The sequence below is a fragment of the Quercus lobata genome, chromosome 8, assembly GCF_001633185.2.
Source record: "Quercus lobata isolate SW786 chromosome 8, ValleyOak3.0 Primary Assembly, whole genome shotgun sequence".
NCBI lineage: Eukaryota > Viridiplantae > Streptophyta > Magnoliopsida > Fagales > Fagaceae > Quercus > Quercus lobata.
The window spans coordinates 9,609,118-9,625,521 of NC_044911.1; the positions used below are offsets into that span (position 1 = coordinate 9,609,118).

The following is a 16,404-nucleotide window of genomic DNA, read 5'->3' on the forward strand; positions in this document are numbered from 1 at the left end:
AATATACCTAACTGGTCCATTTTGTGTATGCCAAAATCCATCTCACACATTTAATACATTCATAAACTAAGGACAAAGATCGTCTAGGGTTTTTAAATAACATCCTACTCATCAGTCATCAATGTGAATGAATAGATTGGATTTTACCACATCATTAATACTTTAAATAATTACCCAAATAACATAAGTCAAGTAGATTTAAATATTGATGAATCACAAAATTCAATCTACTCATTAGCATTTCATAATAGATGAATATTATTTTAAGAACTTCAAAAAGCAACACTTATGATCCGTTTGGATTGAGTGGGAGTAAAGTAAAGTAGAGTAAATTTAACACAAAATTAACTTATTTTTAACGAATACTACTCCACTTTCCTCCATTTAATCGGTCATTAATGCTAACTGGAATTTCAACTAAACCCTTTTAATTTTTAGTTATTACTAGTACATGGGGTATGGCCAAAAATGGCAAATCATGTTAAATCATGAGGCGCGTGAATATAACGCACAAAAACTTAGCATTGAAGAATCTCCCATCCGAATAGGTAAAAACGCCAAGACGTGAACAATGGGCAGCAGGCAAAGCGACACGCAAGCGAAAACGGGCAGCGGGCAGTAACAAACGCCGTATTTTTTCCCAGCGAGTGACGCCGTTTTACACGGACGCAGCTAAAAAAGAAAAAGAAAAAAAAGACAGACAACAATCACTCTTTTTTTTTTTTCACTTTATTTATTTAATTAATTATTTAGTACTACTAGTATTTACCAACTCTGAGCTTTCTTCGAACCTGAGGTTCGGGTTTGTCCAAATCCAGGTTCGGACCTCACAAAGCCTCTCGAAAAAGAGCCAAGCCAGCGTCGAAAAATAATGGAACCAAAGCAAAAGAGAGAGAGGAAGAGAGAGAAAGTAGTGAGAGAGATAGAGTGAGAGTGTTGTAGAGAGAGAAAGTGTTAGAGAGAGAGAGAGAGGGAAAAGGATGGGTCAGATCGTGAAGAGGAAGAAGAAAGGGAGGCCATCGAAGGCAGATCTGGCGCGCCGAGCCGTCGAGTCGGCTGAGGCGGCTGAGCGCGAAGTCCGGCGGAGTCTCCGGCGCCGGAATGTCAGGTACAACATCGACTACGACGATTATTTGGACGAAGACGACGAGGACGACGACGAGGAAGACCAGAGGAGGAGAGAGAAGAAGCTCAAGCTCGTCGTCAAGCTCAACCAAGGCACCGAGACGACTACGACTCCGCCTCCCCCTCCGCCGCGCCCTCGGTCGGCTGCGCGTGGGCCGCACGCGACGGATGATGAGGAGGACGAGGAGGAGGTGGAGGATGAAGAAAACGAGCAGGAAAGGAAGCCGATGAAGAAGAGGAAAATCAACGGTCAAGATGATGACAACGAGGATGATGACGACGAAGAAGTAGAACAAGAACAAGAACAAGAAGAAGACGAAGAAGATGACGATCATAATAACCGTCATCGTCATCATCCTCATCATGATTATGATGATGAGGTATGTATTGTATCATTGTACGGATCTGATTTAACAAAAAGGAAAAAAACTGAAACTGAAGCTGAAGCTGTGAAGCAGAAGAAGAAGATAAAGTGAGAGAAAGAGTACAGCTTAGTGAGAGAGAGAGAGAGAGAGAGAGAGAGAGAAAGAGTACAGCTCAGTGAGTGAGAGAGAGAGAGATTTTTACTATATGATTGGTCCAGACTTCAATATTACTCACTCTGTGAGTGAGTGAGGGAAGAGAGAGAGAGAGAGAGAGAGAGAGAGATTGTGTAACGGTTGGGTCAACTGTCAAAAAAACTAACACAAACCCAAAGAATCTGATCACGCTTCCCCACCTTTCTCTCACTCTCTCTCTACCCACCTCATTCTTTCTCTCTCTAAATCTTTGTCTCTCTGTCTTTCATTCTCTTTCTATTTTCTAAACTGTGCATTTAGCATTGTTGTCTGCCTTATCTGTCTCTGTCCGTGTCTCTGTCTCTATCTACAAATCTATCTTCGCACACTCTCTCAAACCCAGTCACAGTCGTGAGCTTTTTGCTTCATTCTATTTCTTCTTTTTTAATTTTTCTTTTTTTCTTTCTATAATGATATGTACGGTATTTTATATGTTTGTTTGGGTTACACAGGAAAGGGTGGTGAGGAATAAGGTGGTGGACTCAAAGGGTGTCGATTCTGCTCCAGGTTTGGTTTCTGGGTTTTGATTTTGATTAATGGGGTTTGTGCTTTGTGTTTGAATCTTCTTGTTTAGTGTGAGAATTGGGTTTCTGGGGTTGTGATGATTTTTTCTTTTCTTTTGTTAAGTATGGATTTTGATTTTGATTTATTTTATTTTATTTGATAGGGACACCTTCTGATCCTCCTCTTTTGATTCCATTGCCTGATAAGAAGACATTGGTGTTTATTCTTGACAAGCTTCAGAAGTATGCGGATGAATTCCTCTGTGTCTTCTTTTTTCCCTTTCTACTTACCTTTTGATAATGTGAAGATTAAGGAGTTATTAATGTTGATATATGAACTGTGGCAGGAAAGACACGTACGGTGTATATGCAGAACCGGTTGATCCTGAGGAGGTGTTTGGAAAATTTTCTTTCTTTGTTGTATATGGTAATGTGGTTTTGAAGCCAATTTTGGTGGGGTTGTTTAATGTTTTAAAAATAATTTTTGGTCACTGCAGCTTCCGGATTATCACGAAGTGATTGAGCATCCTATGGACTTTGCCACAGTGAGGAAGAAGTTAGCAAGTGGATTGTATTCTACCTTGGAACAATTTGAGGTTTGTACTCGTATTTTAGTTTTGCCACATGTGACTTCTTTATAACGTGGCTACGTTACTCATGTTGGAGGAGGAGGAGATTGAGTCTATTTGTCAAACACTCACACTCTTGGTTCAGGGACTCTTCATCTGTTCCCCCAGCCTTTCATAATGTAAAAATGATTCAGAGGACACCTATTTCACATACTATAGCGGTCAGGAATTCGGATAATGAATGAGAGAGTGACAACCTACATGTAGTATATTGAACAGTCTGGGTGCATTTTGTGTTAGTGTGTGCATTTGTATTAAGAAGAGAGAGGGGAAAACATCAGGTATTAATTAAGCTTAGCGAAGCTTGCTTATGATATTAATGTGCATTGCATTCTCTTATGAAAGATAATGGCAAACATGGTCGAAAGCAATTTTATGTTTGTCCTTATTGTAATTAGGTAGCGGCCTGCAATAATATTATTATCTATTTTTGTGTGGGTCAATATCTCACTTCAAGACCACATGGATTTGCATAATTCAATCCATATGGCTTCATTCTCTATTTTTGTGTGTGGTAATTTCATTGAGGAACATATGGATATGCATGGTTAAATTCATTTTCTGTAGGGTAGGTTCCATTTAATTGTAAGTCTTCTCTATATCATTGGTATAGCCCACATTACAGCCAGACTTGTATAATCATTTTGTAGTTAAATTTTGCTTTGTGACTTAAGAGCTATTGCCTAGATGTCTTACTTAAATGTACTGATGGCTGTAAGATGTGGGAAATCTGGTAGTGATTAGATTCATAAATTAACTGGCACTGGACTAGATTTAGAAGGGAATCACTAGTGTATCATTGAAGACTGCTTATGATGCTTGTTGTATTCCGAATCCAAGAAAAAGGGTTGATAGCGTTTGATAAATTACCGACTGTCCCAAAAACTTAAGTTGTTAGATAATGGTGAATTTAATCACTTCACCATTATTCTAATACTCCCTCTCGCATGTTTGCCCAGGTTCCCTCTTAATAATTGAGGCCCAACATTTGAAGATTTTCAATTATTTAAATGGGAGGTAGAGTGGAGACAGGGTTCAAACTCATGAGTCATGACCACCTGTTGTGATAACATGATAAATTAACAAATGTACCTAAAGCTTAAGCTATTAGAAAATAGAAAATCTAATCACTTAACAACTATTCTTACAGTGTCTATAGACCATTAGGTGATTTTGGGAATTTGTCTTGCATGTCATAGGTTATACTTCCTTATCCTAACTTTGATCTATATTCAGTTAATGCTTACTTATCTTTTGTGTAAACTAAACATGAGTGGCCTTACTGGATATTTTGCTCCATTCAGTGGGTGGAGCTTGTTCTCTAGACTTATCAATATAGTTTAGCCAGTTAAGGCTGATCTTTGTGGCAAAATTGAGACTCATTCTAGTAGGTAGTCCTGCTAAAGTTATGCATTTTTTAGGGTTTCACTGTATGCCATAATCCACTTCTTTGTGTGTATGTTATCACACAATGTAAATGAATTATTACAACAAGTTTTGGCTTGTGTTCTCATGAAATAGTTTGGATGACAATATAAATTTTGGAACATGCCAATTTTAGTGATTTCTTTGGTGTTGAACTACAAACAAAGTATATAAACAGGAAGATGTGCTATTGGAATAGGTTGTTCTCAAAAATAATATTCAGAAACTGTTTTTGGAAAACCTTTTCACTGGGAACATAACCGTACAGGTCATGGTTTTCTGTTTCTAAATTTGTCTCTGCGTCTGTTTGCCAGCAATTATTTCTTTTAGCTTATTTGCTTATGTACTAATTTTTTGAAGCCTTAGTTTTCTAAATATAACCATAATTGACTTTCTGCAAATTAGCACTCATTTTAAGTAACTTACATTTTTGGACTAGATCCTCTTGCCAATAAATTATGGGAAGGAAAAAGAATTCTTTTATATGTATTTACTTGTAAAGTTTGTTATGGTGAATGCAGAGTGACATTTTCTTAATTTGCTCAAATGCAATGCAATACAATGCACCAGACACCATATACTATAAACAGGTATAAGAATTTTGGCCATTCTTATTTGTTGACTCTGTTTGTTTCACCTATTTTGTTTTGTTTGTTAGTGTTATCTTTTATGACAAAATTATTTGTTAAAGGCTCGTTCCATTCAAGAATTGGCAAAGAATAAATTTGAGAGGCTAAGGATGGATTTTGAACGCTCTGAGAAAGAATTGAAATCTGAGCTGAAAACAAGATCCAATTCCTTAATCAAGAAGCCAGTAAAGAAGCCATTCTGCCGGACCTCACAGGAGCCCGTTGGCTCTGATTTCTCCACTGGTGCCACTCTTGCCACCATTGGAGATGTACAGAATGTTTCCAATCCAAACCAAGGTGGTAATTGTGAGAGACCTAGTAATGCTGATGTTGTTGTAGAGGGTAATTCTTCCCTAGTTGATACTAATCCTGAGAAGGTGGAAGAACTGTCATCAGGTACTATAAAAAAGTTTATTTTTCCTCCTGTTATGTACAATTGTGATGATAAATGTATGTGGAGCATGCCAAGATTTTAGCAATTTGTTGTAGCTATTAATTGCCAAGAATTAGATTTGCTAGCTGTTTCGATGTTGTTGCTAGCCAATATGGAGTAGTATTTTACAATCATGCTCAATCATCTCAGGTCAGAATTGACTGAGATAGCCTTGCTCCTTATAGTGTTAGGTTTTCACGGTTATACTTCACTCCATCCCTCTTCTAATTGTTTTGCTTGCTGTGCTATTTTAGGGAAGGGTCTGTCTAAATGGGCAAGGAAGCAATTTGTTTTTGATGACAACCGCCGTGTGACGTATAATATTTCCAATCAACCAGTTGTTAGATCAGAATCAATATTTTCAACCTTTGAGGCTGAAATTAAGCAGCTGGTTGCTGTATGTATTGTAGATACTGGTTCCTTTTCTTGAATAGTTGGCCTTTCTACTTGACCAATTTTTATTTTAATATAAATATTTTTTCCCCTGATTTTGCCTTTGGGAATCAGGTTGGGCTTCATGCAGAATACTCTTATGCTAGGAGCCTGGCTCGTTTTGCTGCAACTCTTGGACCTGTTGCTTGGAAAGTTGCCTCCCAGAGAATTGAGCAGGCATTACCTGCTGGTTGTAAATTTGGTCGTGGTTGGGTTGGAGAATACGAGCCACTTCCAACCCCTGTGCTAATGCTTGAGAACCGAATGCAGAAAGAACCTGGTTTAGTTTCAAAGTTGCAGTCTAATGCTGAATTGAGAAAAGATGACAAAACTAAGACTCCTGTTCCTGCTAAGGAGCATCCTGTAAGTAGGCCTACCTTGGAGGGGAAACACTGTTTGTTGGCTCCAGTCAGTAGTCATACTACAGAAGGGAAATTATCTGTTTCTGGTTCTGCTGGAACAAAACCTAGTACTCCCAATAATGCTATTTATCAGCTGCAAAATCCACAATCTAGGAATTTTGCCAAGCCTGAGAGTAAGGTTATCAAGCAATTTGAATTGAACTCTTTGCCCTCAGCGCATCAAAATAATGCTGAGCTTATTGCTGAAAAGCAGTTTTCAAGTAATTCAGAAATGTCAGGTTCAAGGTCTAAAGAACCAGCACCAAGAAACATAAATATTTTGCAGCCTGTACCTTTTAAGCAGCCGGATACTAACGGAGTTGTTACTGGAGGGTTGCCTAATGGAAAAGTCAACAACAGAGGTTTGAATAATAAGATGAGTAATCCATCTTCTGACACAGTTCCTAATCACACGGCTAGAGCAGCTTACTTTGCTCATGCGCAGGAGCAGGGTCTTAGTGACCCTGTTCAGTTGATGAGAATGTTGGCTGAAAGGGCTCAGAAGCAGCAGAAATCTTCAAATCAATCTCCAGTTGAAACTCTACAAGCCACACCCTCGGTTCCATCTACAAGGAGAGATGACTCAGGCAATGCTTCAGCAGCTGCTGCCCGTGCATGGATGTCCATAGGGGCTGGAGGGTTTAAACAAGCAACAGAAAATTCAGGTGTGCCCAAAGCTCAGATATCTCCGGATCCATCATACAACCCAACTCAGGAATTCCGTCCACAAATTTCTCAAGTTCGGGGAGAGTTTCCGCTTTCTGGGGGGATGCAAACCCAGTCTGAAAGGAAGAGTTTTCCACTTCAGCCTTTTGTACCACAACCTGTTCGTGTGGGCAATGAAGCACAACTCCAAAATCGACCTATAGTTTTTCCCCAGTTAGCACCGGCTGACTTGTCTAGGTTTCAAGTGCAGTACCCTTGGCGAGGTCTTAGTCCTCATACCCAACCAAGGCCAAAACAGGAGACACTTCCTCCAGACTTGAATATTGGTTTCCAGTCTCCAGGGTCTCCAGTGAGACCATCCTCTGGTGTTCTGGTTGATTCGCAGCAGCCAGACCTGGCTTTGCAGCTTTGATTGAGGATTGGTTTTCAGAGGAATCAGACAGATAGGGAAGAGAGCGTAGGTCAATTTAGCTCCTGTCTCAGCAACATAAATTTTGTTAAAGTCTCCCATGCCTTAGTTGCATAATTGCAATGAATGTGAATGCCACCGGTTTGATATTCTGAGATTTTGGTGTTCCCTAGTCCTGGATTAAAGGATGGAGACGTGTTGAATCATTTTACTTTTTGATTGGGGTTTGCGCATACAGAGAAGGATTTAGTTAGTCAGAGAGCTTGCTTGAGATGGAGTGATGCCGGTGGATTTGAGGAAAGACCGTCTTATTTGCTAAATGAGGATTACTGACTTTCAGCGGTGGAGTTTATATCATTTCAAGGAGCTAAAACATTTGAAAATTTCAGCAGCAGATCATTGATTTTATGAATATTAGCGATTGTTTAGAAGTTCTTAAGTCTGACGGTGACGGTAAATGCATAAAATGTAGTTGATGCCTTGTACATTTGTTACAGGTGGATGAGAATCAGTTGTTTAGCTTCTAGTTCTTATGATGCTTATCATGTAATTGCATTTTAATTCCAGTTAATACTGCCAATATTTATGTAAATGAATATTATAATCTCTGAAATGGAAATTTTCTACTGTTCTCTTATTTCTCCAAGTCTTTTTCAGTGGTTTTCTTGCCATTTATTTGTTAGCACTAATATTTTAAGGGAGGTTTAAACTTGTGTTGTGTGGAGTGAACAAAAGGGTGGGGGGGGATGTTTCAAGAGCTGGGGCGAGGGCCACCTGCTATGTGCAGCTCATATGTTGCCATTTGATAAAAAATGCAGTGTGAGAAAAGAAGAGTAAACAGTAATATGACTGCCATTTGGTGATACAGGTTTTCTGATAACTGTGATATGATTTGAATTTATGATGTTTGACTCATGATAATTGCTCTTTATTAGGCTTACAACGTAGTGTAGGTAGGATTTGGACCTACTGGCCACCCTCAGTACTGTAGGATACCCTGAGTACTGTAGGATTGCTCAAATTTGAAGAGCTGATGGTCACAGAACAAGTACTGCAAATTTGTTTGTGTTTTCTTTCTCGTGCAATAATATGGAAATATGGTAGCACTGCATTTTTGTAAAGGAAAATTTTGTGCTCCAACCTCATTTGGAGCATCTTGCTTCAACCCATGATGTGGCAATTAAAAAGATCATGTGTAATTTTAGTTTCATGATTTTTTTAATGGTTCATAAGATTTGTTTAAATAATATACATGGATAGCCTTATAAATCGTCAAGTAATAAGTTGAAAAAAAAGAAGCTCCAATGAGTTTGAAGTCAAATTTTGTCATTTTGTACAAGCCATAAAGGTTTGACACAAAAAAGAAAAAAAAAAAAGATTGCAAATTAGCACTGTTAAGGTTGCTGGAGTTGATGAAACCAATTTGAAAACCTTCTTTTGAATAGGCTCTTTTCTCAATTTGTCTGTCTTTCATTAACTTGTACAGTAATAGACCATTTTCTATCTATCAAAAGAGATCTAGGCAAATTTCATGACCAGATTTTGGTAGCTTAATATTCTATGCTACACAGAAAGAAAGCAACAGCACAGAGGTGTAAATTCTTCAGGCTTCCTGCCAGAGCAACCTGTTCAGCACTAAGAATACACAGGACCAACCAATCTAACAAATAAGGAAACTTTGAAAATTGCACAATACCCTTTGCTAATGTGGATTTGACACCATTACAAATGAATTATAGCCCTGGACTAAGCGCAGAGACCCTTCAACCACAAAAAAAGGGCTCATGCAACAAAAATATTTTGCTAGATACAATATATAATACAACTGCACTATAGACTAAAATCTAAGCCATGTTTGATAACTCAAATCACTTAACATTTTGGAGTCCTTCTCATTGAAAGAAAGGAAAATGAAATCCACGGGCTATGCTTCTGCTTATTCTTCGATAGTTTCTCATGAGATTTCTTCTGATTTCTAAGGACACAAACATCGCCTTCACATATGTATCGTTTAGGCTTGGAGCTGCAGGACATTGAGAAACATCTGAAGAAGTTTGAGGAAGAAGCCATGGAGATTTTGAAGCACCAGAGCTTTATTTTTGAGAAAAAGCCATGGGAATTTTGAAGCACCAGAGCTCTATTTTTGAGACTCTAGCTCTCTCTCTCTCTCTCTCTCAGCCAATAAAAAAAAATTTCTGTCTCTCTTAATCTTTTACCTCCAATATCTCCTTCAAGGCCTCAACTGCTCAACATAAATATATATATATATATATATTCTATTTTTGAGACTAGCTCTCTCTCCTTCTCTCTCAACCAATAAAAAATAAAAGCTGTCTCTCTTACCTTTAATTATGGGTCTGTTTGGATTGAACTTATTGTTGTTGAAACTGAAAACGGAAAACACTGTAGTAAAATAATTTTTAAATGTGTGAATAGTACTGTGGGACTCATTTTAATATTTTTTTAATCTATGAACAGTGCTAAACAGTGTATAAACAATGCTCAACAGTACGTGAACAGTGACATGTCTCATGAATAGTAAATTCTGTCTCTCTCTTAAACGCGTGAAAAAAAAAAAAAAAAAAAAGGGAAAACGCGGACGCAGGATTCAGTGGAAACGCTGAATCCAAACCCACACTATATCTCCCTCAATGCCTCAACAGCTCAAACATTAATGAATTTACCTATATAGAGGGTATATTTTATTAACATACATGATGTTATTTAGCCTAATGTTAATTAGGTTCAAAACTGACCAATTTGGTTTCTAAAGCTAATTTAGTACTTAAGATAGTTGAGAAAAATGACTAACGGTTTTAATAGAAATAACTAACTGGTCTAACAATATTTAGAGAGACTAAATTAGTTTTAGGAACCAAATTAATCGATTTTGAAAAGGCTTGAATGTGGTTGATATTAGTCTAAACCTTCTATTAATAAAATTTACTAGATATTTACTAGATATAGAAATTCTATTTTGCATGCACAAAAAAAGAAAAATATGTTTTATGGTCGGAATATTGTAAGGTCATGTCACGTGGTCAATATTAGCATGCTTTGATTTTTGAAAGAACAATGCCACATTCTCTGACTTAAAATTCTTCCAACCCCTTGCGTGCAGCGGACAAAACGTGTTGGACATTTGGACTAAGGTATTGGTTGGTTGGGCTGTGTGGTTCATGAACATGTGACGTAGTCTCTCATCGTGTACATTTTCTGTCCAATAATCAATGTGGAGAGTTTTAATAAAAGAAGAAACTTAAATTCGATTCTCATATCATATTTAAAAAAAAAATGATAAATTTTTTACGTAACATTTTTACTTTTTTATTTTATTTTAGTTCTTATATTTTATTTTTATCAATTTTAATCCCTAAATCAATTAACGCTATTTATTTAAATACTTGAATCATCGTTTAATCACCAAACTGACGGAAAAACTGACAGATCAATAAAATAATAACTTTTTTTTTCATGTTCGTCAATAAAATAACGGGGAAACTCACGTGAAAGCAATTTGGCGCGCAAGGTATAGAAATCAGGCTCACCCACTTCGACATGTGGCTTTTCCGCCCCAAACCCAGTCATGTCACTCACCAACCAATCCAGCTCGCGAAGGTTGCACACTGCTTGTAGGGCTCGTGCATGTTCCCTAAAATTCCTCCTGTGACGGCGGTGAGTGGATGAGTCTAGCCGAAGTGGTTGAACTCTGTTTTAGGATACACGAAACAGGGGATGAAGTTATCATTAAGAACTTGAATATTGCATGTGTTTATGTACCTTTCTCTTAAGAAGTTTTGAATTTGCAAAGTAGATGGAGCGTCAATTTGGAGAATGAGAACTCCAGGAACATTGCCGAGGTAATTAAAAAAATATATTGTTATTGATGAGTTGCTCTTTTGCTAGTTTTAGTTTCATTTTAACACGCTGTGGAAGAACTATAAACTATGTGGTTCAACGAAACAAAAGACGAGAATAGTGTAACCACTAATCAGTTAGAAAAGTGTAACAAATTGTAAGCCAGAGATTGAAAAAGAAACCAAGGAAGAAAAATGAATCAATAATTGAGGACGCTTGGTTAATAGACAATGGTGTTTGGCTGGTTTTTTTTTACCTTTGGTCCTAAGTTTGGAAAGAGGAGGAGGGTTGTGGTAGGTTGACTGGCGGAGTAATATTTAATCACTTTATTCTTATGAATGTATGATCGTTACATTGGAATTGCATATTTTAAGATGGGTGACTATTGTGCTCGATTGGTTGATACTGGTGTTGTGATTTGTGGTTGGTTATTTATTGGTTATAATTCAGATGCTTTTGTTTGTAGCATCTGCCTATGTCTAATTGAAACTTAGAGCAGTTTAATACTTTAAAATAGTATATATAGCCCCTTGGTTATACAAAGAGTGTGTCTATATATATATATATATATATATATATGACATTATGACTATCTTACTTCAGTATTAGGATGGGGAATTGCTTTTGAAACTATGACCAAATACATTGATAGTGGATCTTGTGGTCTACACAGGGAGCGTTACAGGGTTTTGAACCTTGTTACCTATTTATATTTTAATACTCTGTGTAACTCAAGCTTCCAACTGAGCAGCTTAAGTATTTATTGTATCCGCATCACCCCTCCTAAGTCCCCTGATCTTACAGGACCAACACTAGGTATAAATTGCATAATTGTGGCTGAATGTCCAGTTAATACCTGTTCTAATCTTCAACCATTTAAATCTAAACCTTGCAGCAGCCAAAGTGTAACCTTAATAAAAATTACATTATGGATGACTTTACCTTGTTGCAGTGCTTAGGTGTGAACCTTCAATGATCAAGATTGCTCTTAAGCTCCAGCATGATTTTGATCATTACCTCAGTATCAGCATGTTGCAATTGTTAATGCACATGTGGGTCACCGTTTTAGATTGATGTTATCTGTTGAGTGGACGAGTCTAGTCGAAATGGTTGAACTCTGTTTTGGGATATATGAAATAGGGGATGAGGTTATCATTAAGAACTTGAATATTGCATGTGTTTATGAACCTTTCTCTTAAGTAGTTTGAATTTGCAAAGTAAATGGGGGCGTCAATTTTTCGCGAACTGCAGTGAATTTCAATGCAGGGTGCAAGACTGTAGTGTCCAACATAGTCATGGCAACAGTAGTGATGATCACATTGCTATTCTTACGCCATTGTTCCACTACACACCTCTTGTAGTGCTCTCCTCTATAATCATAGCTACCATGCTTGGCATTATCGACTATGAAGCTGCCATCCACCTTTGGAATATCGACAAATTTGATTTCGTTGTCTGTATTGGTGCCTATATTGGTGTCGTCTTTTTCAGCGTTGAGGTTGGCCTTGTCGTTGCGGTAAGTGGATTAGGAACATCATCCAAAAAATAAATAACAATATGGGTTAATTTATTATTCTCCTCTTAAACTATAAGGTTTAAAATAAAACTAACCTTATTATTGTTGTTTATGTGGTTTATATTTGAAATTGTAGGTTACACTATCCTTGCTAAGGGTACTCCTATTTGTAGCAAGACCAAGGACTTTTGCCTTAGGGAACATTCCCATCTCCATGGCTTACAGAAGCATTGATCAATATCCAATCGCTAGTAATGTTCCTGGAGTTCTCATTCTCCAAATTGACGCCCCCATCTACTTTGCAAATTCAAACTACTTAAGAGAAAGGTACATAAACACATGCAATATTCAAGTTCTTAATGATAACCTCATCCCCTATTTCATATATCCCAAAACAGAGTTCAACCACTTCGGCTAGACTCATCCACTTACCACCGTCATAGATGGAATTTCAGGGGACATGCACGAGCCCGACGAGCAGTGTGCAACCTTTGCGGGCTAGATTGGTTGGTGAGTGACACACACGTGACCGTGTTTGGGGCGGAAAAGTCACGTGTTGAAGTGGGTGAGTTTGATTTCTTTAGCTTGTGCGCCAGATTGCCTTCACGTGAGTTTCTCCGTTGGGTGTAAAAAAATTATTATTTTATTATCTGTCAGTTTCCCTTAGTTTGGTAACAAAATAGCTTCAAGAACTTAAATGATGAGCGTTAATTGATTTAGAGACTAAAAAGGAAAAAAATCAAAATATAGAGATTAAAAGTACATGCAGGGACACGATTTTTAACGACCCAAAGATGACTTTGGGCTCGTATGTAAAAGACCCGAACAATATGATTTGTAGAGAGTGGGTTTGGAAAGGCTAGACCTTGGTCGTTGGGTAACGGTTTAGTCAGGATTTTCATGGAAGCCCATTCGAAGGTGGATTTGGCCTGTATGTCTAAGCCTTACACGGATGTGGTGTGAGGATCTATCTCCTCGGAATTAGTCCGAGGAGCATCTCGCCCTCGCCGTCCTTTTTTTATGAGTTCGTCCTCCCCCTTTTCTCTGGTTCCTGGGAAGACCCCCCCTGTCAATGCAACGAGCTTCCCTTTTATACTAGTATTTCCTTCTCATTCTTCACCTACGTGTCCGTTTCTCCTTGTTCGGGGTGGTTACTCGTCTTGTCAATCCTCACATCAGAGTGGTTGGGAAAAGCTGGACAGCATGGTATGAGTATGGGTTTGTCAGGCGATGAGCTCCACATTAAGGCGTTGGCAGCCTTCTCCCTTGTGCTGCTCTTGTACTGAATTTGTCCTTTTCTTCAGGCTTTTTTTTTTTTTTTGAGATGTTGGGCGTAAAGTCATCCTCGGCCACATCCTTGGACCTTCAAGAAGTTTTCATTGCGCGTTCTTAGCAGTAGGGCTCCTCGGTCTGGGCTTTGGGCTTTTAATACAAAGTGGGCTGGGACCTCAAATTTCGGGCCCTACAATAGCCCCTCAAAATCCTGCTGCCCGACTTTTTAGTTGGGGAAGAGGGTTTTGGTGACATTAGGCCCACATTATGGCTCGCTCATATCCAGTACTCCATTATTATTTGTATTTTTTCATTTACTTACGTAGTTAGCTTTAGTATAGGCTTATTTCAGCTTTTCATTGTACACTGTACTATTTCTTTGTCTTAATAAAATATGAGTTTATTTTTTTCTAAATATTTTTCCTCTCGGCAGCAATTACTTTGTGAATGAATATTAAATATACGTTTGCCTTTAATGATACTTAGAGCAGAAAAATGCCTTAAAACAAATTCCTACTGGTTTAAACTTACTGACATTATCAAGCATAACAATGGTAATCCTCAATAAATTAAACTCTTGGAACTAACCGGGATAATGGCCGAGCGCTGTGCGATGCATGCTAGACAAATGTCCGAGAACGATAAACTTCTAAATAATTCATCCGAGAGGGTACCCGAGCAGTGAGGGACCTCAATCGTGTTTTTGGTAGCATATTGCTCTATGTTGCATCAATCCCTTTGGTACTGAGGATTTGAGGGTAGACTGGGGAATCCGTTCAGTATAGGGATTAACCCAACTGTTAATGGGTAGTTCTCCTCGGATAGATTCTAAGGTTCGTGTAACGTAAGATTTCTTTTATGTACTTGGTTTCCCCATAGGCTTGAGTCCGAGGACCATGCAAGGTCTCGGTTCTGTCCAAAACTTGTAAGATTTATTTTATGTACTTGGTTTCCCCATAGGCTTGAGTCCGAGGACCATGCAAGGCCTTGGTTCTGTCCAAAACTTGTAAGATTTCTTTTATGTACTTGGTTTTCCCATAGGCCCGAGTCCGAGGACCATGCAAGGCCTTGGTTCTGTCCAAAACTTGTAAGATTTCTTCTTTGTACTTGGTTTCCCCATAGGCTTGAGTCCGAGGACCATGCAAGGCCTTGGTTCTGTCCAAAACTTGTAAGATTTCTTCTTTGTACTTGGTTTCCCCATAGGCTTGAGTCCGAGGACCAGCAAGGCCTGTTCTGTCAAAACTTGTAAGATTTTTTATTTGTACTTGGTTTTCCCCATAGGTTGAGTCCGAGGACCATGCAAGGCCTTGGTTCTGTCCAAAACTTTTGTAAGATTTCTTTTTGTACTTGGTTTCCCCATAGGCTTGAGTCCGAGGACCATGCAAGGCCTTGGTTCTGTCCAAAACTTGTAATATTTCTTTTTTGTACTTGGTTTCCCCATAGGCTTGAGTCCGAGGACCATGAAGGCCTTGGTTCTGTCCAAAACTTGTGATTTCTTCTTGTACTTGGTTTCCCCATAGGCTTGAGTCCGAGGACCATGCAAGACCTTGGTTATGTCCAAAACTTGTAAGATTTCTTTTATGTACTTGGTTTCCTCATAGGCTTGAGTCCGAGGACCATGCAAGGCCTTGGTTCTGTCCAAAACTTGTAAGATTTCTTCTTTGTACTTGGTTTCCCCATAGACTTGAGTCCGAGGACCATGCAAGGCCTTGGTTCTGTCCAAACTTGTAAGATTCTTTTAGTATTGGTTTCCCATAGCAAAGCCTTGGTTCTGTCCAAAACTTGTAAGTTTTTTCTTTTTTGTACTTGGTTTCCCCATAGGCTTGAGTCCGAGGACCATGCAAGGCCTTGGTTCTGTCCAAAACTTGTAGATTTTTCTTTTTGTACTTGGTTTCCCCATAGGCTTGAGTCCGAGGACCATGCAAGGCCTTGGTTCTATCCAAAACTTGTAAGTTTCTTTTTGTACTTGGTTTCCCCATAGGCTTGAGTCCGAGGACCATGCAAGGCCTTGGTTCTGTCCAAAACTTGTAAGTTTTTTCTTTTTGTACTTGGTTTCCCCATAGGCTTGAGTCCGAGGACCATGCAAGGTCTTGGTTCTATCCAAAACTTGTAAGATTTCTTTTATGTACTTGGTTTCCCCATAAGCTTGAGTCCGAGGACCATGCAAGGCTTTGGTTCTGTCCAAAACTTGTAAGATTTCTTTTTACATTTATTTATGTTTCGAACGTAAGCCCCTAGACCAGGGCAGGGAGAGCTGGCTTGAAGCCAAAAGCCCCTAGAGCTGCCCGCGCCATTGGCACTGCAAGGCGTAGCCCCTAACAGAAGTTTATGTCGGAGCAACAGCTGCATGTTCGCCAGAGATGGAGAAAACCCCGCGAATCTCTGCTTGCTAGGGAGTTGACTTCACCGCCACCTGAGCAACAGCTGCATGTTCGCCAGAGATGGAGAAAACCCCGCGAATCTCTGCTTGCTAGGGAGTTGACTTCACCGCCACCTGCGCCAACGTGCAAGCCTTCCCACAGACGGCGCCAATTGTAGGGACACGATTT

The 16,404-nt window shown here is 38.9% G+C and overlaps 1 protein-coding gene across 1 annotated transcript; it reads left to right on the forward strand.

Annotated features, from left to right (window-relative positions):
- Nucleotides 1-777: 777 nt before the first annotated feature.
- On the forward strand, nucleotides 778-7,846 carry LOC115954867. The gene is made up of 9 exons (XM_031072835.1): nucleotides 778-1,505; nucleotides 2,135-2,189; nucleotides 2,350-2,428; nucleotides 2,533-2,578; nucleotides 2,683-2,781; nucleotides 4,761-4,829; nucleotides 4,931-5,264; nucleotides 5,556-5,698; nucleotides 5,809-7,846. The coding sequence occupies exons 1-9, from the start codon at nucleotides 981-983 to the stop codon at nucleotides 7,210-7,212; spliced, it is 2,754 nt and encodes a 917-aa protein (XP_030928695.1). The 5' UTR covers nucleotides 778-980; the 3' UTR covers nucleotides 7,213-7,846.
- The last annotated feature ends 8,558 nt before the right edge of the window (nucleotides 7,847-16,404 follow it).

Bases quoted from the DNA above. Each gene is read 5' to 3' on its own strand.
- LOC115954867 (XM_031072835.1), top strand. From the start codon at position 981: ATGGGTCAGATCGTGAAGAGGAAGAAGAAAGGGAGGCCATCGAAGGCA. The intron at 1,506-2,134 runs GTATGTATTGTA...TGGGTTACACAG, and splicing joins ATCATGATTATGATGATGAG to GAAAGGGTGGTGAGGAATAA. The intron at 2,190-2,349 runs GTTTGGTTTCTG...TTTATTTGATAG, and splicing joins GGGTGTCGATTCTGCTCCAG to GGACACCTTCTGATCCTCCT.